The following is a 26172-nucleotide window of genomic DNA, read 5'->3' on the forward strand; positions in this document are numbered from 1 at the left end:
TTTTTAATAAAATTGTCACTTTTAAAATTTGCCATGGGATATCACAATGGACAATGCAGGGGCCCTTCAGCCCACAGTCAACGGGTGATCAACTGTGAAAACTGATATTCTCTCTTAGGAATATTAGCTAGAGTAGGAGAGAAAAAAACAACATGATTACAAAAAGGAGGATCATTTGAGATCAACTTTAATGTGAAATTGTGTAGAAGTGGGGAAAAAGATACAGAAAACATCTTGACAAGTCCACTTAAGAAACTATTAGGTTGGTGTAAAAGTTATTGCACCAACTAATTACTTTTGCACCAACTAATTACTTTTGCACCAACCTAATTAAAAACTTGAGAGAGAGAGAGTACACAACCATAAAAGCAAGAGTGTGGAGGAAGAAGTGAAAATGACCAAAGAACACATTTGTCGAACATGGATATTTTGACAAACAAGGGAGAATAATAATTTAAAGTACAGTGCCACAGTTTGGAGAAGACCGCTCTTGCACACAAGTGAAAGCTGTCATCGGTCCTATCTGATGCAAGTTGCATGTCCATCACTGTGCAAGCATCAGATTGCACACAGCTGGGCTGGCACTGCCTCTGTAAGGAGAGGAATGTACCACATTCTCTGCAGGCAACTGGAAAAGTCTGGATTCTGTTATCTAGAAATACACGTTACTTATCCCCTTGAAAATTAATGGGAGAACAACCTCTTCACTTCTGTGTTTTCAAATTTCTGTTTTATGCCTTTTTGTTGTTTTATGCAGTTTTATTTTTTCACGAGGTCAGGCACAACTAACTGTTGATTTTCACCAGATTACCTTGTTATTGGCTTGGCTCCACTGAGCAGCCCCTTCCACGGAGGTTTCCCAAGAAACCACGCGTTTCTTCAACTTGGACTCAGCTGTATACCTATTTCTCTCATCAGCCATTAGAGTGTCCCACTAATATAGTCAAAGAACATCTGGCCTCTTATACAAGTGAATATTAGTTTTGAAGAAGATGTCTTTGGAGACAGTAGAACAAAATGGATTTTTTTTTTTTCCCTACGCAGGAGCTCTTGGATTTTCCTCACTGCCCATTCTCACTTTTTCTTGCTTACTCAGAACATGATTTTCCCTCAGTTCAACTGTACCTTTCTCTGACTTTGACCTGTGCCGCCTTTGTGAAATAAATGATACGTGATTTTTTTTACTGTTTCTCCTTCTGAGTGTCATATGCAGAATCCTTCAGAGACCATCCGTGCCTCCTACAGAGTCTCCGCCTTTTCTACCCGGCTAGCTTCCTCCAGAGCTGAGTCTTAGGTAGATCTGAACCACACATGCAGGAGGTTTTAAGAACAAGTCTTGTGACACTTCCTGTGCTTTCGGTCCAAAAACTATGATTTTCTTATTTCCCTGTAAGTGTGTCAGATTCTGGCAAAACTAGCTTGGAGTTTACTGAGTTGACTGATACTGAATGACATCAGGACTCACTCTTCTCTTTTCATTTTTTTTTTTTTTTTTTTGCTATGAGTAGGAAAAAATATAACTGAGTGAGCAATGTACTTTTCTTCTTAACACAATTTAATCTTTACTAAAAATCATTTTAATAATAATCACATTTGTACAAAGTGTTTCACTTGTATGTTACTTTTAATTCTTAGACCTTGATTTTTAAAAATCTTAATCATTGCTGTTTTCACCCCTGACTTTGTCCCCAGTGTCTACATGCATAAACACAAATCTTTCTACTCCTAACTATTTAGCAAAATGTAAATAAAATGTCTTTAATTTATTACAATTTTGTGTATTTGTTAAATTTCCTGGCCTGGGTTGAACATCTTTTAGTATATATTTCATTGTGTTTTACCGAAAATTGGACTTCAGACTCAGTGTGTTACTGTCAAACTCTCCCGTCATGACTATCTCAGGTAGTTGAGGTATCACTGAGAGTGTAAAGAGCGATAAACCCTCGGTTAATGCAAATTGGCATATCCGACAAACTCAAGCTGCCAAGATCATAACCAGGGACTTGCAAACATGTTTTTATGACATAAACTCGTCTTAAGGTTTTACTTGAAGTACCATCCATCTCATCTTTCACCAGCCTCTCCTAATCTTTGCAGAATTGTCCATTCTAATGCGGTCTTTCTTCATTCTTTCACCCATGGCTCCATTAAATGTTTCTGTGCAGGTAGCCTGTCCATTGGAGTAACTGGACTAAGGATGGACTAATTTCTTAAGAAATCCAGAAAAGCAACAAAAATCTTTCCAGTTACCAGTGGAAAATTTCTGCAGTTATCATACATGTATCATTAGGTTCTCACCTACCATTCCTAGATTCTATCTGTCTAATTACCTCTGAGGTTTCTTAGATTAGGCAAACACTTTTGCAGCTCTAGTATTTGCATTGGAGAGCCTTGGCTGAGACTAGATCTCCCGATATTTGGATATATTGAGGGCTAGAAGTAAACAAAGACTGCCACTTCACACCTGTGGAAATACTACCTTTTTGCATAGAGGCAGCTTGAATACATGATTAGGAATTCACTGTGACTTTGGTTCAGAGGGGAAAAAACAAAATGGGTTATTTGATTATACAGAACGGGGAAGGAAGGAAGGAAGGAAGGAAGGAAGGAAGGAAGGAAGGAAGGGAAGGAAGGAAGGAAGGGAGGAAGAGAGGGAGGGAGGAAGAGAGGGAGGGAGGAAGGGAAAGGTCCTTTTTTTTTTCCTCCAGGAACATGGCACTTTGAGAAAATTGGGACTAAAACATGTCTTATAATTTGTTAAATATTATGAAATATTTTCCTTATTGTTAGCAGAATTCTATCTTGGCAGACTATTTCTTTTAGGAAACCATTTACCCTTCTCCCCTTCTCTGGGCACTACACATCTCTTTCTGGTAAGAAATCTGTCAAAGGCACTTCACCAGGATTCTGGCTCTTGTAAAATGCAATCAAACTGCAGGAAGTGGGGAAATGGCCATTACTGAAACTCCTTTGGAGAGTGCTTAGCTTATGAAGTTTATGAGCAGTCCTACCTGATGACCAGCTTACTGTGCTCCTCTTTACTTCCTCCTGTAACAGGATGACTGCCACTTCTCCTCTTTGTCATGTGACCTTGCAGAGCCTCCAGGAATTTATGTCAATTGCGCATTTTCCTTGGCCATTGGCTCTGGTCTTGGCCATAGACTTGCATCAGTCAGCAGACATTTTGCAGGCATAATATGAGCAGAGGCGCTAAGTAAACGTGTGTGATTTGGATTGGCCTCCTGTGCCTCTGCCATTTGTCAGAGCAACATTCTTCATGCCACCACAGGTCCCCAAATGAGAAGATGCATGCAGCTGACCTAGACCTAAGCCATAGCCTAGAGCCACACCCAGCCCATCCCAACATACCCAGAGTGCTCCAAAAGCTTCCCAGCTGTTTCATGAGCAGGGAATGGCTGTTGTTGCAAGCCTTTGGGTTTCCTGGTTATGTATAAAGCAGTATTATTCACTGAAAACTTCATAAATACAAAGCTTTCTGCATGAATTTCTATTCTGTGCCCTGCAAGCTTTTATTAAGGGCATGCATAGTGAAAGTCTGATTTTAGCTGAATTTGGGGAGGTAAGGGCCAAGGCTGGATGCAGCCTAGCAGTGGTGCTGTGCCGTGGGAAGGGACAGCATGTGCTCAAAAAAAGTCAGAACAAAAAACCCCACAAAGTTTGAGTGTGGAAAAGTGCTACAGGCGTCTGGAATCAGTTGGCTCACTGAAGGTCAAGCAGCAACTATGAAAAAGTTGTGGGACATACTAGCATTTTATAGGGATTCTCAGAAATACCCAGGGAGAGAAACCCCAAAAAAGTCTAGATTTTCTGCCATAATACACAAAGGGACATGGGCTATTGGTATTTAGGCATTAAAGGGAAGCATGACCCACCCCTGAAGGCTGAATAAGTGTGAGACACCTGGTTTATATTTATATAAATTTTTGCACAGGACAAGTCAACCTTCTAAGCATGATGCAAAGTAGCATATCCAATCTATTAAGCACCGTGCCTCTTAACTCCTAATATATAGCATATAGCAATCCTGCCACAGCCTCTAACATTTATTGAGTTTTTCTATTGACTAAGCTGCGCTGAAATATTTTTCAGGTTTTAACTCATTTACTGATTCATGAGATAAATAATTTTACTATCTTGATTAAATAACTAAGTAAAGTTTGATTTAGAAAAGTTTAGTAGTTATACCAAAATCCAGCAGCAGAAAATGACTGTGATTTCCTACATAACAATCCTTTGATCTTTTTTTTTTTCATTATACTTTAAGTTGTAGGGTGCACGTGCACAATGTGCAGGTTTGTTACATACTGATAGTTTTTCTTTATCCTTTCTCCTTACATCTGTGACTAACACATTATACTTCCTTAAAATAAGGTGGGAGCCAGCATTTATAAAATATATACCTAAAGAGAAAACTAACATATACATTAAGAAGAAGTGGAGAAAAAAAGAAAGATTGTATATAACCATTGATTTTTATGCCTATTTATATAATTTACTATGTATATAAATGACTTACAATAAAAATTAGTGTATACCTAGAAATAACAGACAACAGGGAATTGTATTCCTGGAGTGAAATCTAAAATAGATAGATGTAATAGTTTTATGAATAACATTTTTGAGTATATTAGCTTATCTTCAAAATGTGCTTGGTCTTGTCATTTAGATTATATTATATCCATGTATATAAAGAATAATGATATTAATATACTCTTACTGCTAAATTTATACATTACTAAAAATAAAAAGTGTCATATATTTGAGCCTGAGGACTTGTTTGAAAATTTTACATGAAGAATATAAGAAACATAAGGAATACATATCTTGAGGATGAAATCTTTATAGTTACAATTTCTTTTTCAACAAATCTTGAAAAGCACTTTGATATGTCATTTATTGCCTAATAATGCTGATTATATGGAAACTGGATCTACATGCAAAAGCATTACATGTAGCGACATTAGTTTACTTCAATTACCTTTCTTAACTCTCACTTTGAAAGTAATCCACTCATTAAATTATTCATATATATACATATATATGAATATATATGTGAATATATATATATATTCATATATATTTTTTTTTGTGTGTGTGTGTATATATATACACACACACAGGGAGAGAGAGAGAGAGAGGATCTAGCTTTGTTGCCCAGGCCGAAGTACAGTGGCATGGTCTTGGCTTACTGAAACCCTCCATCTGCTGGGTTCGAGCGATTCTCCTGCCTCAGCCTCCCCAGTAGCTCAGATTACAGGCATGTGACACCACACCAGGCTAATTTTTTATATTTTTAGTAGAGATAGGTTTTCACCATGTTGACCAGGCTGGTCTTGAACTCCTGACCTCAAGTGATCCACCCTCCTCTGCCTCCCAAAGTGCTGAGATTATAGGCACAAGCCACGGTGCCCAGCCTATTCTTGTATTTTGGGTGTCTTTTTTTTTGGAGTAGTCATACAGAATTATAAAGCGATTCACACTCTCTTACTCTAAATGTGTTCAGTCTAAATACAAAAGTTTTGGTATAAATCAATTCCGTATATTTTTATTTAATTTTAAGAGTGGAGAGATATTAGCTAATAAAATTAACTTCAGAAATAAAAAGAACAGATATGGTTATCGTTCCTTTCCCCAAATATTTTAAACTTACAGAAGCAATTAAGAAGCAGTATCACAAGATTTAAAGTTTTAAGGATATCATTTTGTTCCCTAAAAGACTACACAATGTCAATACTTAAAGTTTACTAAAAATCCAGAAGTTGTCACATTAGACTGAACTCACATTTATTATTTCTGTTATTAGCTTACCTCATATTTATTACAGGAAGAATGACCTCTCCTTATAACCATTTTATATGACAAATAATATTACGTTTTGATTTAATGGCAACTTTATGCTTTATCTAAAAGGTAGTGTTATTTTTGTGTGTGAATTAATCTGTGCTCCAGTAACACTTCCAACATAGTTAAGACTCTGTATGTATGTTATGTTCTTTCTGTATCTTTGGACTATATGGATTTACATATTTGTTTACTAGTACATATATAGTATGTTTAAGTATAATATACATGTCTGAGTATAATATATACATTCTAACTGTACAAACTGTGCATATGCATATCGATATTGCATACAGCTGGTAGATAGACTCTGACCGCATAGAATAATTTTAAACTTAAGATATGTTGAATAACTCTTAAGTGCTGATATATTTGTGTGTCCAATATTATGATTCCACCATTGCTAATGCGCACAAAAAAACTACCAATTTATTTTTTACATATATAATTATATTTCTGATAAAAAATATTTTTTATTCAGAAACCCAGTATCGGCCATTAATGTTCCAGTGTCAGAAAACAAAAACTCCTAAGAGAATTAATAGAAATTATCTTAAGGAATTATAAAGAACCATCTCAGAAATTTACTCTATTACTGCAAAATCTCATGCAAAGATAACCAAGTATGGTATGTGAACGTCTCTTCTGCTAAAGCTCATGAAACTGCTCTCCGATTCCTCTAGCATTGACAGAGAATCTGGAGTTCAGTACTCCATTTCATTCCTGGACATTTAGCCTACTATCCTTGTATCCATATTTCATATTTTCCTTTCATGGGGGATAATTGTAAGTTAAAAGTGAATTTGTTGACTTAAACCTTGTATGGAATCATAGATCAACCTAAAGATTTCCTAAGAATATACCTACATATTGAATATTTGCTTTTTCTAAGCTGCTTAACAACAACAGAATAAACAAGCAAACAAAAACTCAAAAAAAAAAAAAAAGAAAAACCTGATGGTCCAAACTTGTAAAATGTATTTTCTTGGTTAATTATTTGAAAAACAAATATGAGGAAGAAAGACATTCTAGTGAATCTGCTTTAATTTGCATAGGAGAGAGTTCTATGTAAACTAATGATAATGAATATGTTCGGAGGGTTTATATGTGGAGGGCTTTGTGTTAAGCACTGTGAATATTTTGTTTCGTTTAAACACCACCTTCGACTCTATAAAGCTAAGAGAGATTATGACAGTTGGCCAAGATTACACAATGAGAAAGTAAGAGATAGAACTGGAACTTGATCACAGGAAGTCACTTCTAAAGACTCAACATTTGACCATGGTCTCTAACGTGCTGATTTTGAGCTATCAGCATGTGAATGTGTTCCTATCAGGTTAAATGAAATCCAAGTAACTTATTTAACTTGAGTCTCAGATACATCAGAGTAAAAATAAATGGCCTCATTTGTAACATTACATTCTCAGTACTAAGTAAGCTATCTATAATGATACAATTCCATTAAGGCAGAAGACTTCATTTCATATCTACAGAACATTTCATTCTTTTCTTTCTATTTGTTTTTTTCTAGAAGAATTAACTGTAATTCATCCCAAGATGAGGCATCTATCTTTGCTGAAGTGAGATATGCAAATCATCTGTGTTGTTTGACAGTCACAGGCAGATCAATCATATCACTAACACAAGTCAGTTGTTAAAACTTGAAGCACATTTAATTAAAAGAGAGGTTCTCCCAGTTACACAGGCCAGGTGGGTGCATGGAAATGGCATTTTATCACTTATGGACCAGATAGTTGCAAATACAATCCTATCACCTAAAAACAAGGAAACAAAACAATAATAAGAAAACTTGTTTTATTTTTAATAGAAAGTCAGTTTTGCTTCAGAGTAGGTATTTTAAAATAAACTTATGAGTCCTTTTAACTTTTTTGCTATACCTTATTAGACACTGAGTTACTATTTTTTGAAGGAAAGTGAATTATAATTCAGAAATATTATTTTCTTTTTGTTAATAACCTTAGAAAGGACATAAGAAATACATATTTCTAGAGGAATTTATAGAAAAAATAAAAGTAATACTTCAATTAATAGTATTCTCCCTAAAACTATAGTTAGAAATTATAAAAGTAGGGAAGGGTCCATCAATAGTATTGATTGAAAATGTAATGTTACATGTATCAGATACATAAATCCATAAATCCATAACAATGGCAAGGGGAGACGTCATTACTATTTGAGATAAATTAATATACTTGAATATTTTCCCTCATAAATTCGCTAACTATTCAAAAAACTTCACAGGACTTTTGAATTTCCATTGTTTTACTGATGATGATAGCTCCCAAAGCAGTATGTGTAACTTTCAATAATAATTTAGTGATGAAATATTACCAAACAAGAGGAGAGGATTTTGATTACCTGTGGTATTATATTCTATCACTGTGTAACAAATCCTCATAAAAATGTAATTTTATAAAACGTATTACCATGTCTTATCAGCTGGGTTCCAGGCATAGAGTCCATCAGAGTCCAGTGAAGATGTTGGCCAGACTATATTTTCATCAGAAGGATTGGCTGGGAAGAGTCTGCTTCCAAACCCATTCAGCTTTGGTAGAAGTTCATTCCTTGTGGTTGCATGACTGGTCTTTTTGCTGGTTGTAGTAGTACGTCCACATTCATTCTAGATGCTGCCTGAAGTCCTTAGAGGCCTCTCATAGTTCCTTGCCATGAGCACTTTTCCAACATGGCTGATGACTGCTTCAAGCCTGTAAGGAGATCTGGTCTCAGTTGGCCAAGTCTTGGATAATGTAACCTCATCACCGGAGTCACGTCTCATCACCTTTCCCATGTTCCATTGGTTAGAAGTCCCAGCTTCTGCCCACATTCAAGAGAAAGGGGTTATACAAAGGTGTGACCACCAAGAAGTCAAGATTATGTGGGTCACCTTAGGGTCTATCTGCCACAACTATATATTTAAATATAGTTTCAAAGGAAGGACTGTGAAAAAGCATAAAGAATTGTGGGGATTGCCTGAGAATTGAGGATGTTTATCCACAGATTCTGTAAGGCTTACATTAAACAAGTCTAGCTTATTCAGGAAGTTTTAAAAACTGGGCTTATATGACTTTACTTATTGGGGAAAGCTATCTGACTTGTCTTTGAGGGGAAAAACATTAAAAAATACAGATAAAATACTCTGTCTGCAAAACAATTGCTGGAATATGATCTAACAGAAAAGCCCAGCAGACCTGATTCAAACCTGATGTGAACACAGAAGGCTTTGAAATGAGTAAATTTAATTATTAAACCTAATTTTTCAGATGAGGAAATTGAAATACTGGGGTTAAGTATCTTTTGCAGAGTCACACAGTTAAATAATTTTGGAGCCAGAATTCAAATTCAGGCAGCTGGCTTCAGACCTCGTGCTATTAAACCTGACATTAAACTTGACATCCATCTTACATGCAAATGTTACTCTCTCTACCAGGAAAATAACACATTTAAAAATCCCAGCTCAGATATTACCTCCAACCTACAAATTTCCTGGACACACTAAGTAATAGAGTTAATCACACCGTCTTGTGAGTACTACCCACAGTATCCGGGCTCCACCACACTGTAATGCAATAGGTGTGTTCACACTGTTTGTCTCTCCTGGTGAATAGTCAGTTCATCAGAGCATGACTGTGTTGTGGGTCCTATTATCCTTAGCAAATGATGTAGTGCCTTGTGCATAGAAAGAAATTAATCTTGATGCCTTTCAAGTTCTACCCCAAACAGTCAAGTCATGTTGATTGAAAAGTACCTTCTCAGTGTGAGAAATTACCATCACAGTATTTGAAACAAGTTTGTATCCTTAAGGACTCCATATTGAGGACATTTTCTTCATAGGATTCTAATGTCTAATGACTTGGCCTGATCCTCACCTAATCCTTTAGAAGGCTAGAGAATAAAATTAAATTTTCACTTTTCCAGTGGAGGAAACAGGGTTTTATTGTGCTGCTTGAAACATTGTCACACTAGTAATCTCTTCAAAAGCGAATCTGTTCTGGAAAATAAAGGGTTAGAGGCCTCTGTGGAGGAATACAATAGTGGAATATTTTGAAATAATTGTAAAGCAAAACAGATAATTGTGTTTTCAAGCTCTTTGAAATATATACGTAAGATGTTATATGCCTGAGGTTGAACAAAAAGATAAATAGTTATAGTCATTACCCAATAATGTGCCAATTATAAATAGCATTGTGTGTACACGTCCTCTATTATAAAAATCAGAACAGGATGAAAACGATTATAATCACGTTAATAATTTGATTTGTTTCATTCATCTTTTGAGTTATCTTTTCATAAAATTAGATACTGTGTTATTTCCTTCTGGAAAGCAGAATGGTGCATGTGAGGAGAATGTTTTCATGTTAATCAATGCTGACAAGAATATTATACTTTAAAAAAAAACAAAACAAAACAGAAGGTAGGCAGGTTGGGGGTTGGAGGAGGGACAAATGAAGAAGACCAGATTGAAATTATTAGTTGCCAGAAATATATCTATTGACTTTTTATGTTTTTAGAAGTACCTCTGTTAGCTTCCCAAAATACAGCTGTTTACAGTGATTGATAAGTTCCCGTGCTTTTAAGCTTATTCACATCCATTAGTTCTGCCTTTTTCCCCTGTTAAAAATCTGAAGCTGTCAGATTGAAGTAGCATGATCAGCTAATGTTCCTGCCAGATTCAAAGCATGTCCCCAGGGATGGCAAAAGTATTCTAAATCTCAAAGAAATGGCTTTTTAAATGTTGCCTGTTGACATTGGTCACTCCATTTGCTGTATCAGAAATGTTGAAATAAATGTCAGGCAATTATAGAAACAGGACTTTGATGATCAATTTTCTATAAATATTTTATGTTTAGCCCAAACAAAAGAAGGTATTTGGAATTCACTATTTTATGTAAGACTTTTATTTTAAAATAGTATATAGTATATTTTCAAAATTGGTTAATTAATTTTCTAGTTTTCACTTCAAGTAATGATTATTTACTTTATTTCCTCTAGCATTTGATTATTTTCTTACAAACTGTTTTTTTTTTCTTTCTCCTGTAATAATTTTAGAGTTTCTGCCTTAACGCATTTAGGTATATTTTGTAGGAACAAAGGGAAAAGGTATCAGGGAGAGGAAATGGTTTCTAAAATGTAAATTCCAAAGGCAGTGAATGTTAAAAGTTTTTGCCAGTCCCGTCTCTTACAGAACACAGAACTCAGATGCTCTGATAAAGATACAGGATAAATCACATCATTTCCTGCTCCATCATCAGAATATTATTATATGAATTAGATCACTTTTTTAAAAAAAGAACATGGCCTTAGTATAGAACAATAGCAAAAGTCTGGGGAAGGAGAGGAGTGCACCGTGAGGAATGGATGAAGAGCAGAAGCCAGTCCATTTACTGATTTGGTTCATGTGCAAAATAATTGAGCAATAATTGCATATATGTGAGACTCCAGGTATTTTCAAAATCAGCTGGCAAAATTGTGTTATTCCCTACCCTCTTCTGGCTTTCATGGGTTCTCTGTTCTCTCTCCTTTTCCTCCATTCTCCTCTTAACCTAATTCCTGACCACCGTAATCCAATACTCTGAGGTTTTAGGGTTTGGATGATTAAGGTTACCCATGGAATTGTTTGGAAATGTAGATCTGTAATGGAGAGGGGAGAGAATGAAGAATTAGAAGCTGTATGAAAATAGTCGATACTGAGGCCAGGTACCATGACTCATGCCTGTAATCCCAGCATTATGGGAGGCCAAAGTGGGCAGATCACTGGAAGTCAGGAGTTCGAGACCAACTGGGCCAACATGGTGAAACCCCGTCTTTACTAAAAATACCAAAATTATCCAGGCTTGGTTGTGGGTGCCTGTAATCCTAGCTACTCGGGAGGCTGAGGCAGGAGAATTGCTTGAACCTGAGAGGCAGAGGTTGCAGTGAGCCTAGATCGCACCATTGCACTCCAGCCAGGGTGACAAGAGCGAAACTCCTAAAAAAAAAAAAAAAAAAAAAAAAGAGGAAAGAAAATAGTAGATACTGAGATCTGGAAACTGAGAGCATTCATGAATACTGCATCCAAAGAATATTTTGTACTACGTCTTATTCATTATACAAATCAAGCAAATATTGCACACTGTATGGTGCACATATGACACTATATAGGTCAACGGGGTGAGAGAGCTGCCCAGAAATAGACATGCAATTTTGTTATCAGATATTCTGGAGAGGTTTCTCTGAGGAGGTTTCTCTGAGGCAGTGTCATCTGAACAATATACAGATGTTAACCAAATGAAGCAGGAGGGTTTGGGGGAAAAAGTATTCCAAGGAGAGGGAACAGGGTGCGGGACAACTAGGGAGCAAGGGAGACTAGAATACTTTGGAAGTGAGAAAACACTCCAGTGAGTGGGCGCATATGAAGAAAAGGATGGAGAGCAGATTACTGAGGTCCATTTAGACCATGTTTTAGATCCTGGACAGCATCCTTAAAATAATAAGGAGCCACTAAAAGTTTGAAGAAGGGCAATGACACCTTCCAATTTGCTTTTTTACAAGACCACTCTGACTCCTGCCTGGGGTAGCATGTAAAGGGGCTAAGCACAATACCTGGTGGCACACAGGAGCTTAAGTGGCTCTTGTTGAAATCAGGTGATGAAATGGGAGTGGATTTGTTTCCTAGGCTGCTACAACAGAGTACGTGAATGGAGTGGCTCAAAATAACAGAAATCTATTCTCTCCCAGTTTGGGATGGAGGTTTCAGCAGGACATGCTCTCTCTAAATGCTTTAGGGGAAAATCTGTTCAATGTCCTTTTCTTAGCTTCCGGTGTTGCTGGCAATCCATGGAGCTCCTTGCTTGTTGGCCATATCACTCCATCATCATGGCGCTCTTCCTGTATGTCCTCACCTTCTCTTCTCCGTGTGTGTCTGCCTCTGTACTCTTCTCCTCTTCCAACAAGGACCCCTGTCATAATGGAATACAGCCCACTCTAATGACCTCATTTTAACTGATTACATCTGCAAATATCCTATTTCTAAATAAGGTCATATTCGTAGGTATTACGGATTAGGACTGCAATATATCTTTCTTGGGGATATAGTTTAACCCCAAACAGGGGATTTTTGAAAGGAAGTGAGATGAGGGGTAGTGGAAAGAAACCATGTAAAGGTTTTAAAATATATTTATGGTGGTAGACTCAACAGGACTTCATGATTAAGTCTGAGTTTAGGGATGGAAGCAGAGTCGTGGCTGACTTCCAGGTTTCTTCCAGATGATGATGCCATTTGTTGAGACACAAAATCCAACGGACCAAGTAAGTGGTGGGTTGAGCATGGGTTCATTTTTTGACATGCCAAGTTTGATCTGTCTGTGAAATTTTTATGTGGAACTGTAGATTTGGTGGTTAAAAATGCCTTTAGAATTCAAATGAGAGATTTGAGTTAGAGACATAAGTGTGGGAGTCATTTCTATTCAAATTATAATCAAAGCTATGCAAGTAGATAACTTTCCTCAGCCAGATAATGTTTAGTCAGAATAGAAGAAATCCTGACATGAACATTAAACATTTTAAAGGACAATGTGGACTATTTCAGACGTATATGAACAAAAAGGACCAGCCTAACTCTGCCATAAGAAAAAAACAAACCATCAAGAAACAGACAGAACATTTGAAATGATGGTTTTAAAGACAAAAAACATCAGGCAACCACGGACAGAAAAATAAGCAAATACATTGAGCCCAATCATTGCCCCGGATTACCTAAGTTCAGGTAAAAGGCAAGATTGTCTGCTTTCAATATTTCTAGTTAACTTGATAGTGACATTTTCTTTCATAGTAATAAAGCAGGAATAAATAAAAGGCATCCAAATTGGATAAGAAGAAATAAGCTGGTTTTATCTGTAGACAATATCATAAACTGTATAAATAACTATGAAACATACAGAAAGGTGTAAGAGCTAATGTATGATTTTAGTGAGGTTTCAAAATTCAAATTTAATATATAACATTAAAATCATCTGATACAAGAACAAAGAACAATATGAAATTGAAATTTTAAAAATGGTACTTATAATAGCAAAAAAAAAAAAAATACAAAATACTTCCAGATAAATCTGACAAAATTTGTGAAAGTTTCACACAGTTAAAAATAGAAAACACTAAGGAAAAATTGATGATTACCTAAATAAATAAATGCAGAAAGATACATTTTTAATGGGTTGGAAGACAGTATTCTTAAGATGTCAGTTGTCCCCAAATTCATCTATAGCTTCCATGTAATCCCAGCAAGCTACACTGTAGAAATTGGCAAGCTGAATTTAAAATTCCTGTGTAAATGCAAAAGAATTATTATAGCTGTAACACTTTTCTAAAAGAACAAAACTGGGAATAAGTATAATTTTAAGACAGGTATTAGCATTAAGATACACAAATAAATCAATAGGATAAAATAGAGAGTAAAAAAAACAAATAGACCTATATGGACAACTGATTTTGGCCAAGGGGCAAAGAAAACTTGTAGGGAGAATAGCAATATCTTATTTTCCACAATGATGCTGGAACATCTGGGTAGTCATTACACAACAGTTATTTGATCCACATTTAAAATTTAACTCAAGTTGGATTATAGACGTTAGTGTGAAGTCTTAAACTGTAAAACTCATGGAAGAAAACATATGAGACTATCTGCATGGATTAGCGTTAAGTAAAGATGTATTAGGTGCCACAGAAAAAAACCTGATCCATGCAAGAATAAATGTGATAAATTGGACTTCATCAAAATTAAACAATCGCAACAACAAAAAATAACAAATGAAAAAGAGCTTCTGCTCTTTAAAAGTCATTGTTAAGAGAATTAAAAGACAGTTCTCCATGGCACACAATAAAATATTTACAAAGGATATATCTAATGTAATATTTGTATCCTGAAAGTATAAAGAAACCTCAATACTCAATAATAGAAAAAAACCCAATAAGAAATGAACAAAAGCTTTAGCAGACCACTGAAAAAAATATATGGGTAGAGAATATGCATATGAAAAGATGCTCAATATTATTAGTGATTAAGAAAATGCAAATGAAAACATAATGAGATAGTACTACACACTTTTTTTTTTTTTTTTTTGTGAGACAGAGTCTCACTCTGTCCCCCAGGCTGGAGTGCAGTGGCGCGATCTCGGCTCACTGCCAGCTCCGACTCCCGGGTTCCCGCCATTCTCCTGCCTCAGCCTCCAGAGTAGCTGTGACTATAGGAGCCAGCCACCACTTCGATTCAGAAGTAACATTATGGACTAATGAAAAAGAATTTAGTTAAATAAGGCATGAGACAAAGGAAAGTACGTTGATTGAGAAACGATGAAATAGAGGTAGCAAGTAATATGATTTCGCTGTGTCCCTACCCAAATCTCATCTTGAATTGTAGTTTCCACAATCCCCACATGTCGTGGGAGGGACCCAGTGGAAGGTAATTGAATCATGGGGTCGGGTCTTTCCTGTGCTGTTCTTGTGACCGTGAATAAGTCTCATGAGATCAGATGGTTTTATAAAGGGGAATTTTTCTGCACAAGCTCTCTCTCTTGACCGCTGCCCTTTGCTCTTCCTTCGTCTTCTGCCGTAATTGTAAGGCCTTCCCAGCCATGTGGAAATGTGAGTCAATTAAACATCTTTCCTTTATAAATTACCCAGTCTCAGATATATCTTTATTAGCAGTAGGAGAACAGACTAATACAGCAAGTATTAAAAGCCTTAAAGGTTTGTCTTCTAAAGGAAGAGAGGAGAGTAGAGAGATTGTTAGCCGAAGGGTAAAGGATTCTTGTTACTAAGATGTTAGAGCCTAGAACACATTTAAATACCGATGAGAAGGATACAAGGGAGAGATAAAATTTGAATCAATAGTTTGTTTCCACTGCCACAGAAAAGGATGATATCCAGAGGTTTGGTAGAGGGATGAGTTTTCCTCATAGGAAAGATAAGAGCAGATGGAGCTAAACGCTGGATCCTAAGGTTGGGATATTAAGGGAGTCTGTTTTTTATGGATTTTATTTTCTCTTTGATCTTGGAGGAAAGGATGTCTGCCAAGATATAAGGGCTTGGACAGGAGGATCACAGTTTTAATGAATAAAAACATATATGAAATAGCCACTTCAGAGAGTGGGACAGACAGTATGTGTTTGAGTTTAGACAAAAGTCCCTGGAGTTATAGGGGTTTGAATTCAAATCCGCACTCCTCCACTCACTTGTGGTACTGTTAACAACCAACAGAACAAAGTTAAGACCCCAAATCTTCTTTAAAGTAGAATGACAATGGCATGTTCACCAGACTTCTTGGGAGGAATAAATGAAATACTTTAGTTCAACTATTTTCACCGGTCCTGACACTGGGTTTTGAATAAAGTGTGCCCAAGACTATTGCTATTATAAAGCAAAATGAAAAAACACAATGGCCCTATTAATATGTACCTTTACCTCCTGTAAAGAAAGGTTTCCAAGGAGTTCAATACTAAGAAGAGTATTGTTTGAAATGGAGATTCACATTACTAGGTTAACATGTGGAGATCTTGCTCAAAGAGGAGGCTGGTTTAGGTGCTGTGATAATTGTAGATGTCAAATGGACTGGATTATGGAAATACCTAGAGAACTGGTAAAGCATGATTTTTGGTGTTTCTGTGAGGATGTTTCCAGAAGACTTCGGCATCTGCGTCAGCGGACTGACTGAGGAAGATCCCTCCTCGCCGTGGGCAGAGCCATCTTATCAGCTGATGGCCCAGATGGATCAATAAGATAGAGGAAAGAATGTGTGTGTTTCTCCTTCTTAGGGCTGGAACTTACTCTTCATTCCCTGCTCTTGGACAGCAGAACTCTACTTTTTGGACTCTAGGACTAGTGTACTAGCACCGCACTTCCCATAGCTGAGTTCTTACTCCTTGGATCTTGGTCTGAGAGTTACACGGTTGGCTTCCAGGGCCACACCATCACATGCCAGGATCTCCAGCTTGCAGATGCCTTGTCCAGAGGCTTTTCAGGCTCTGTAATCAAATGAGCCAATTCTCCTAACAAATGCTCTCTTTATCTATCTATCTATCTATCTATCTATCTATCTATCTATCTATCCATCCATGTATCTGTCATCTATATCTATCCTATTGGTTCCATCTCTCTGGAGAACCCTAATACAGGTGTCAGCAAACCAAAACCAAGTGGTAAATGTCTACCATTGACATTCCTCTCCTTCCTCAATGACTCTTAGGAACCAAAAACACATGTAAAATTCCATGTACTACACAAGCCAGAAAAGGTAAAACACTGTATCTGCTACTTTACATAGCTCATTTCACTACCACAATCTACCATTATTCAAATACAGATTTAGAAAATGACAGCCTCCAAAAGACTAAAATCATCCATTTTTATTTAGAAGAAAAAGAAATGAAATTTTAATGACAGGCAATTTTAATCTTACTATTTCAATTTATAAGATGTTACTTGCTGAAAATTGTTATGTGCTAAAATGATAAATACTATGTGTTATAAAATATTTTGTCATTGAAAAATGACCTATTATTCTGACCTACTTTATTTTCAGGGGTACTTATAGATAAAGGATTTTATAAAGGCTTCTGCTAAAGAGGACATCAGAGAAAAATAGGACGAAGTAAACTCTTCCTATGAGTTTCTTAAAATTCACAAAAGTAGTCTCTACTGGTTTAAATGGTGTCCCCTCAAAAGTTATGTCGTTTCCAGAACCCCAGAATGTGCCCTTATTTGGAAATAGGGTCATTGTAGATGTACTTAAATAAAATGAGGTAATACTAGAGTAGAGTGGGCTCTACATCCAATATTAGTGATGTCTTTCTAGGAAGAGGAGCAGAGCCACAGGGAATGGTGATCATGTGAAGACAGAGGCAGAGATTGACTGATGTGCCTGCCAACCAAGGAAGGTGGTGCATTGCTGGACACCACTAGGAGGTCGGAGAGAAGCATGGTGCAGATTCTTCATCCAGTGGGAACCAGCCTGTGTGTTAATTTCAGACTTCTACCCTCCAGAACTGTGAGACGATAAATTGACTGAAACTGGTTTAAACCACTCAGTTTGCAATAGTGTATTATGTCAGCCCTAAGAAGCCAATATAAAGTCCTAAAGAATTTCAATAAAGGTGTCAGGAATTATAGATCACAGACAATACTGATAGGACCTTCTAGCATTCTTACACTTCTGTAGTGTTTGTTGCTCTTTTGGCCTTTCCTATTTTTTTTTTTAATTGTGATTGGCAAAAACCCTTTAAAAAACCAAGAAACAATCCCAACAGAAACAAAGCTATGTACTTGTTTTGGGAAGCAACCTCGAATGGTAAGATGGGGGCTGTGTTCTAAAAGGTGAGGAGAAATTTACAGCGAAGGTAAAGAGATAAAGATAAGTGGTCCTGTGCACCACTGAATTCTGAGAACTCTGAACAAATCATAAGTATATGTTAGTGCCCAGTGAATAGTTGTTGAATGAATGGATGAATCAACAAATACATGAATTAATGAGATAATCAATCTGTGAGACAAAAAACAATGCAAATGAGGAGACAAGAGTGGGTGAGTTTGACTAAAAATTGAAGATCACCCATTTTTTTCAGCCAACAAATAGGTGAGCATCTGTTATATGCCAGGCATTGGTATTGGTGTTTGGCATAAAGAAATAGCAAAGCAAAGTCCTACTGTCAAGGGGCATAGACTCCTGGAATTTAGAAGAAGGGGCACAGGACAAATCAGAGTTTCTGCCATTTTAAAATTCTTTTTCATTGCAATATAGCTGGAGTCAAGTTGCTCAGAAATAAAGCAAGATAAATCAATTGATTTAAAATATCTTTCACACTATCCTTCCATGGAAAGTGCAGAGAAGGGTCTAGTCTCTAAATGTAGGCAACTGGAGACTCCCTTTTCCTATATTCCTTTAAACCCCATGCCCCAAAACGTGTAATCAAGTCTATTCTTGAACAGAAAAGAACAGAGTGCCCTTTCTCCTTGGAATTTTGTAGGAGCCGCTGAGAAAAGCTGCTATGGTCCTAGTTTGTAAAAGTACCAATGGGTGAGGATGCATCTGCTCTCTTCAGTTGGGAAGTTAGCACAGGTTTCAGCACTCCTCAATACCAACTGATTATTGAACATGTACTAAGGGAAGCTCCTGTACAGACCAGTAAACCACACAATTGCAGAAATCCTCTAATTAAAGAAACACACCGTAATCTTCCTGTTGAATCTGAAGAAAAAGTTTTTTAGAAAAGTACATCTGTATAACGTACATTTGTGTAAGAAACAATCCTTTTTCATTGAAGTGCAGCTATATTGTTAGATGTTGTTCTAAGAAAACTCAGCTTAAAATTTCCTGTGGGCTGCTTTGGCGGAAAATAATTGTCTAACTGGATGGTCACAAATGACCAAGAAACCAAATATATTTCATAGTATTAACTATCATTACAGACTGTTAAATAATACTACGCAGTAGAGATCTTTTGAAAAATATTTTAAATGATAGATTCTATTTTCGCTTGAGGCAAAGTCTTAAACATTAACAAGGTAAATAAATTTTTAATGAAATTTTACAAGCAAAAGAATTAATGTTCAAGACACAGAATCATGCCTTTTGGAAATGACTCTCATGATATTCTATTATTTAAAAAACTACGTGCCTATTTTTAGGAATTAAAATTGCTCTGGTAGATACCTGATAGATACCTATCTCACAAATCATGTTTTTCTGTCATAAGTAAATTTTTTAAATGTTTTAGTTTATAGGTGGTTTGTTTGTTTGAGACAGGAACTTGGGACTGTCTCTGTCACTCAGGCTGGAGTGCAGCGCTGTGATCTTGGCTCACTGAAGAATCCCTTCCGTGTTCAAAGGATCCTCCCTCCTCAGCTTTCCAAGTAGCTGGGACTACAGGCATGCGCCAACATGCCTGGCTAATTTTTAAATTCTTTGTAGAGATGGGGTCTAGGTTTCCCTGGTTGGTCTTGAACTCCTGGGCTCAAGCCATCCTCCTACTTTGGCCTTCCAAAGTGTGGGATTACCAGCATGAGCCCCTGTGCCTGGTGAGTTTCTAATTTTTACATTCAGTTCATTTTTATGTGACTGGCATTTGCATAGGATTATTTTTATAACCAATATATTTTAGGTATGTAACCCAGAAGTAAATCACTAATTAATCTGCACTGGAGGAAATATAATTTAGGGAGAGTAGAAATTCTATTTGATAGACTGCACCAAAGGTAAGGTGTCACAGCCTTGAAGAGCCTCAGTGACTCTGGGAAAAACAAGCACCAAGACTGACCTTCCGGATCCGAGGTCTGGTAGCAGGATGGTTTTCAGTTCCATCTGTTGGAGGTCTCAGCTTCTGACATAAAGGCCTGCTTTATACAAAATGAGCCTGATTGAAAGATGTAAGCCACCAGGTTATAGGGAGAACTACAGGAGGCAGACAGGAGAAAATAAAAGAGTGATGTTGTTCTTCCACTAGCCTGTGGCTACTAACAAATTTCATCAGAATGTTGCTGAGGAGTCCTCAGAACAGTTTACAGAGGTAACTGTAAGCAGTAGAGGGCTATGAAAACGCTCCTGGGTGCTGACAGGAGCCCCTGGCGGGTGGTGAGTTGGGAATACGGGGGCTGTATAGGGGGTGAGGGAACTGTGCTTGACACCAATCAATGGGAGCCTGGAGAAACTAAGGCAGGGACTGGAATCATGCTGAGACTCAAACATTTTGAGCTGCAGTACTCACCAGGTACTCTAACTCAATCATATGCGTTGGGTATAAGGAAATTAGGAATAATTGGAACTGTGGCTGGCCCCAGATTTCATGCCGTATTTATAGCCATTCATCAGATTTAGAATGAGATAAAGGAAGGATTCTTTTTATTATTTTTTAAAACACCCACTTCACGTTTTACACCCACATCATAAATCACCCAGAGGGAGAATTAGGCCTGTGGACCTCCCATTTTGTAGTACCTCATATGTAATTTTTTTTTTTTTTTAACAGACACTCGTTTTTTGGTACAAGTGAATGAGGAAAAGGCTTTGCTGCTGTTGTTGTTTTTATTCTCTGTAAGAGTACCTCTGGGTGAAAATTATTAAGAAAGCTAATTATTATATCTTTATATGACTCTAAATTTGGTCTATTTAAAAATTCAAAACATAGACATTTGGAAATGACTTTCTCATCTCAGTACTGAAGTTGAGAGGGAGAAGGAAAAAAAGTGAGAAATTCCAGTGCCTGGATATTCCCAGGCTAATTTCTAGACAAGTGAGTTTTGATAAGTTCAAGTTTCAGATAAGAATTTCTTTTTTCTTCTCTTGTTGGTTTTTCCAAATCGTGAGTAAAAATGTCTCTGAAAGAGCCTGAAAAAATATATATTAATGTGGAGAATTATTGACATAAAATTTTAATAAATTAGTATGAGAATGAGACACTACAATAAATATTATTTAGAGTTATTTTAGTAGTCCTCTCCCCTATCATCATCACCCATTTAAAAAGGTGGGTATATATATATGTGTGTGTGTGTGTGTGCATTCATAAAAATTTAGTGTGCAGTTCTTAGTTTTTCTTTATGCAAAACACACAAAATAAAAGTGAATAATTGAAGCCATTACACACACATTTTTCCTCCTAAGTTCTGTAAATAGATATTCCAATAAAGACACTACCAATATCTTACTTTCTGTCTTAACTATAACTGAGAGTATTTATATATTAAACTTTTTAAATAAGAAATGATTGGATTTCAATTTGCCTTAAAGATTCATAATGTAATATTCTTCACCCTAAATAACTCAGATTATTTCTAATTTTTTCTTTAATTTACCTTCATAAATACAGCCTTCGATTAATATAATCGAAGTGGAGTTGATCAATCTGAGATATTTTTACCTTCCCCCATTACAGCATGCCATGGAATGAAAATTTACTTTGCTGCTCGAATGTATCAAACACAGTTTCTGTGGTCAAGTTCCTCTCCTTTCGTAAATGTGCTTAGAGGATCTCGTAAGACGTAACTCCTCTGACAAGAGAACCATTTTGGCACCAACACTACAAAAGCTTCTGTGTTCCTAAGGGAGAGATCCTCTCCTGAATTAAATTTAACCTCTTTAGTACGCGCATTTAGCCACCTGATAAATCCACTTGAGCTATCTTTTGGGGAGAGAGAGGTACCTGGGAACAATAACACTTCCTTTTTGAACAGTTTAATAAAGCTTTGTGAGATTCCAAGATGAAAGATAATGTGTAATGCTAATAGTGCCCTCCACAGCTCTGCATTCATGGATCCAATTACGTTTTTTGTCACGGTAAAAGCCACAGTGGATATATTAAATGAGAGTGTGGCTTAAGAATGAAGGCCCAGGAGTCTGGAGATTTGGTTTCTAAGGCTTACTTAACTTCTGCTTTCTTATCTCTCTCTGAGTGTGCAGCTTAACATCGTTACCTCAGTGTCTCCTTCCATAAAGTGCCCAGCAAATATCTGAGAAATTCTTTTAAAATGACAGTGCAAAGTGCCATTTAGAATCACCTTGGAATGTCTAGAAAAAAATGAGCTGAGTGTTCAAAGAGGGAAATACAATCTTCTGCTTAATTTCAGAGTGATCATAAAGTTTGTCTTTTACTTTTTAAAAGTCATGAGATTTCCAGAAGAGGAATGACATTTTCAAAGCCTTAAGGACACTTGTGAAAACACTCCTTCAACTATTCTTTATTTCTCACCAAAATTTTGACTCTGGCTTTTCTCCAACTTCCTCTCTTCCCCAATTCTCAATTCCAACTTGAAAAGAGTAATTGCAATTTTAACTTTTTCCATCCTGGAGTATTTTCTTGCAGCTGATTTGTTTCAGATAATTGTAAAGTTATGCATGTCAGATTTTGTTTTAGATACACATGATTGCTGGCTTTAGTCAGTCAATCCCCAAACCCTTAAACTGATTAATTTCACTGTGAAATAATTGATTATGAATTTGTAGCAATATCTGATTTTATTTTAAAATTCAAGTTGATAGAACATTGTCATTTATTGATTAATCTATTGCCCTTTGCCTTGAGATAATCTTGAAGAAGCAGAATACTGCCGTTAGTAAGATGACATCTATGTATTACAAATGACCATGTTCTTAAAATACACACACGCGCGCACACACACACACACACACACACACACAGAGACATACTTTCTAGTAATAAGCAGTGTTTTGAGTAAAATCTTTTGAAAGATGTTTAGCAAATCGAAACAATTTCTGTCTTCCTATGTGGTGCCTGCAATTATATGGTTTAGATATTGAAGGACTTGGGAAACATCATAGGCCCATTGGCATTATTCTCAATGTATCAAAGATTCATTCAGTATAAATAAATAATTTCATTATTTATAATAATAAAAGTTGTCATGGAAAATTTTATAACCTGATAAATAGGATGTCATAGAAATACTCAACATGGAAAAATAAAATATATACATAGTTTAAATTAGACCATCTGTTACAGAGTTGTACAGTCTAACTCTCTGGCCAGGTAAGCTTCTAGCATGAAACTTCACACAATCATACCTACAATGTATTCTTGCCTAATTCCTTGTTCCAAAGGAAAGTTTGATAGGGAAGTTGAATAATTTCACTTCCTTTTAGAGATGGTAGAACTTATTTAAGTAGCTTTCCTGTAGTACAAAGATTAGGCAGCTTTGATTGGAACTCTAGATTGAAAATGAATAGAAATAACTTCTTACAGACCACATCTAAATTTAACTTTGCTTCACACCAATAAACTATAGCCTCTACTACTTTATAGACAGATTATAGCTCATCAGTATGACTAAAAATCACTGTGGAATTACTCTGTAATAGTTCTGTTGCTATGCCTATAAATATAATTTCAGTGAGTGACTTTTCCATTTTCTAGCTGCCTGGCTATACTTTTTTTGCATGGCAAACTAAAGGACTTTAAGAATATGGTAAATGACAAATTTAAATAGCCTCAGATAAAACATGAAAGTCGACATTAAATTATCTGGTTAAAAATTATTTTCAGAACAATTTTAAAAATAACATTTTTCTATTGATTTTAACTTAATGTTTATACTATTCTAAAAAAGTTAACAAAATGCAATTTTGCTTACACTCGTAAAGCCTAACATAAAGAAAATAACAGCATTATTTAGGGGAAAAAGTCCCGTTACCCAAGTGAATAGATGATTAAATAATTATCATAGGCAAAAGATAGATAGATAGCATCAGATATTGTAACTTGGTAGAGCTTCACTACTAGGTCTAACAGTTGAAAATAATCCAGGAAATAGTTTTAAGTGTTTTATATTTAAAACACCTACACACACACACACACACACACACACACGTAGGCAGTGTGAAATTTACATTGTTCCTTTCCCATGTTATTGTTGTATATGGGCAGGCTTATTTTTCACATATTTCCTTCTCAATAGCCTCGTAGTTCTAAAGAGGCACACAGCATTATCACCAAAGATGCTTGACAAAGATGGGTATGCTGAGGGTGATCCAGATTTACTGATGATGGGAGGCCTGGAAATCTGAACATTCAACAAACTTTCCTAGTAATTTTTATGTAAACAAAATACAAGAAAAACTACTGCATGAGAAAATAGGAAGAAGCCAGTGGATACTTTTTTTAAAAAAGAAAGTTTTAAAATGGTTACTGTGTAATAGACAAATGATTTCTGAGCTAGAGAAAAGTTCAACATGAAATATAATCTAATATTAAAAAGCCCAGAGAAGTTGCTTTCTTAAGTTCCAAGATTAGCATTTAGCTTTCTCCTGGTTAAAAGTTTAAAACGAAGAAGATATATACTCTGCGTAGGGCTGAGGAAGGTAAAGGACTCAAGGATATAATGATCTCTGTAAATGCCTCTGTGCCATTTCCAAATAACTGTCCTCATGCCCTCTCTTCCATCCTTCTTTCCTTGTTACCTTCTCTCTTCTTCTCTCTGTCTCCTTTGCTGCAACAGTATTTAAGTGGATGTATAATACACATTAACTCTATCACATCTTTTAACGTACATGTTGGTTTAGTGATTGTGGAGCGATTGTAGGAATTGTCCATTTTACTTAATTTTTCAGAGGTTTTTGGTTAAAACAAAATTCCCTCAGAGATTCAAATGTCATCTGTTAATTGAAATATATACGTCTGTGTTTTGAAATTAAGCCCAAAGGAAGAGTGGCTTCTCTCTCTGGATCGGACTATATGTTGAGTTATTTAATTACAGTAAAACAAAAGTATTAAGATGGCAAGAAAAAATTAATCGTGATGCCTCATTCTTGATTCTTCATGAAATGGATTGCCTATACCATACTTACGTAACACGTGCATAGCCTTTCCAAAGCTCCAAACCTCAAGATGAAATGGTCCGTTCCTCCCTTTCCTGTGCGAGTGTTGGGAAGTTTCCTCTTCCCCATCAAGGGGCCTTTCCTACTGTGCTGACCACAAGGTAGTTTTTCGAGGGGATCTTAAGTTATATTAGTATTTTATGAGATCTTAGATAGGGTTAAATGATTCCTCTTATTTTGGTGTGGAAAGAGAATGGAGTGTGATAGTGAATGCAGGAGAAAGTTGTGAAAGACTGAAATGAGCTGTAAATATTACTAAATCACGTGACTAGCAGAGGCTTCCAAGATTTCTCTGCCTTTCATCATCTTTGAGCTATTTTACAACTTTGTAAAATTTTAAAAATATGGCATAAATGCAATTGACTTTCTTTCAGAAAAATGCAAAGTAATTGTGTCCAGTGAGAATGCTGTGGACTATTGTTCTGTGAATCGACCAGTTCTACTTATATATGACTTTAAATTTGCCTTTGAATCGGTTGTAACATCTTATTGTTTCTCTTATTAATCAAGTAAAATCTTTGATTTATGTTCATGATATATCTGTATAAGCTACCACGAAATGTTTTTAAATGCCTTATCATGTAATATAACCAACTTTCTAGACAAATAGCGCTCCCTTTCTTATTTTCAAGTAAGTAGCAAAAACTTATTTGAAATTCTGAACCCATCAATTTAATTTTTGTATGAAAGGATGAAAATTTCCTAGAAGCCCTCTTGGTATCATCTAGGTAAATCTCATATCAAATCTGTGCTAATATGTTATTTGTCCTGTAACTGGTTCTTAGTCCAAATTTCATACTATTTATTCCAGTCCTATATCCTTCACCTCGATCAATATAAAGTGCATTGGCCGCACAGTCTTATTGTCTGTATAACAGCTTCAACTCAATTTTCAAACAGTATTTTAAAAATTAAATGGCCAAGTGCGGTGGCTCACA

The 26172-nt window shown here is 36.1% G+C and overlaps 1 protein-coding gene across 1 annotated transcript; it reads right to left on the reverse strand.

Moving 5' to 3' along the window:
* Positions 1-7518: 7518 nt before the first annotated feature.
* On the reverse strand, positions 7519-25030 carry LOC105485340 (D-amino acid oxidase activator). Its single transcript, XM_071081064.1, is given in 4 exon segments — positions 7519-7637; positions 8310-8536; positions 8539-8697; positions 24699-25030. Coding segments are annotated over 3 exon segments (399 nt in total). The 5' UTR covers positions 24787-25030; the 3' UTR covers positions 7519-7637; positions 8310-8384.
* Positions 25031-26172: the final 1142 nt, after the last annotated feature.

This window comes from Macaca nemestrina, chromosome 16 (genome assembly GCF_043159975.1).
Source record: "Macaca nemestrina isolate mMacNem1 chromosome 16, mMacNem.hap1, whole genome shotgun sequence".
Lineage (NCBI taxonomy): Eukaryota > Metazoa > Chordata > Mammalia > Primates > Cercopithecidae > Macaca > Macaca nemestrina.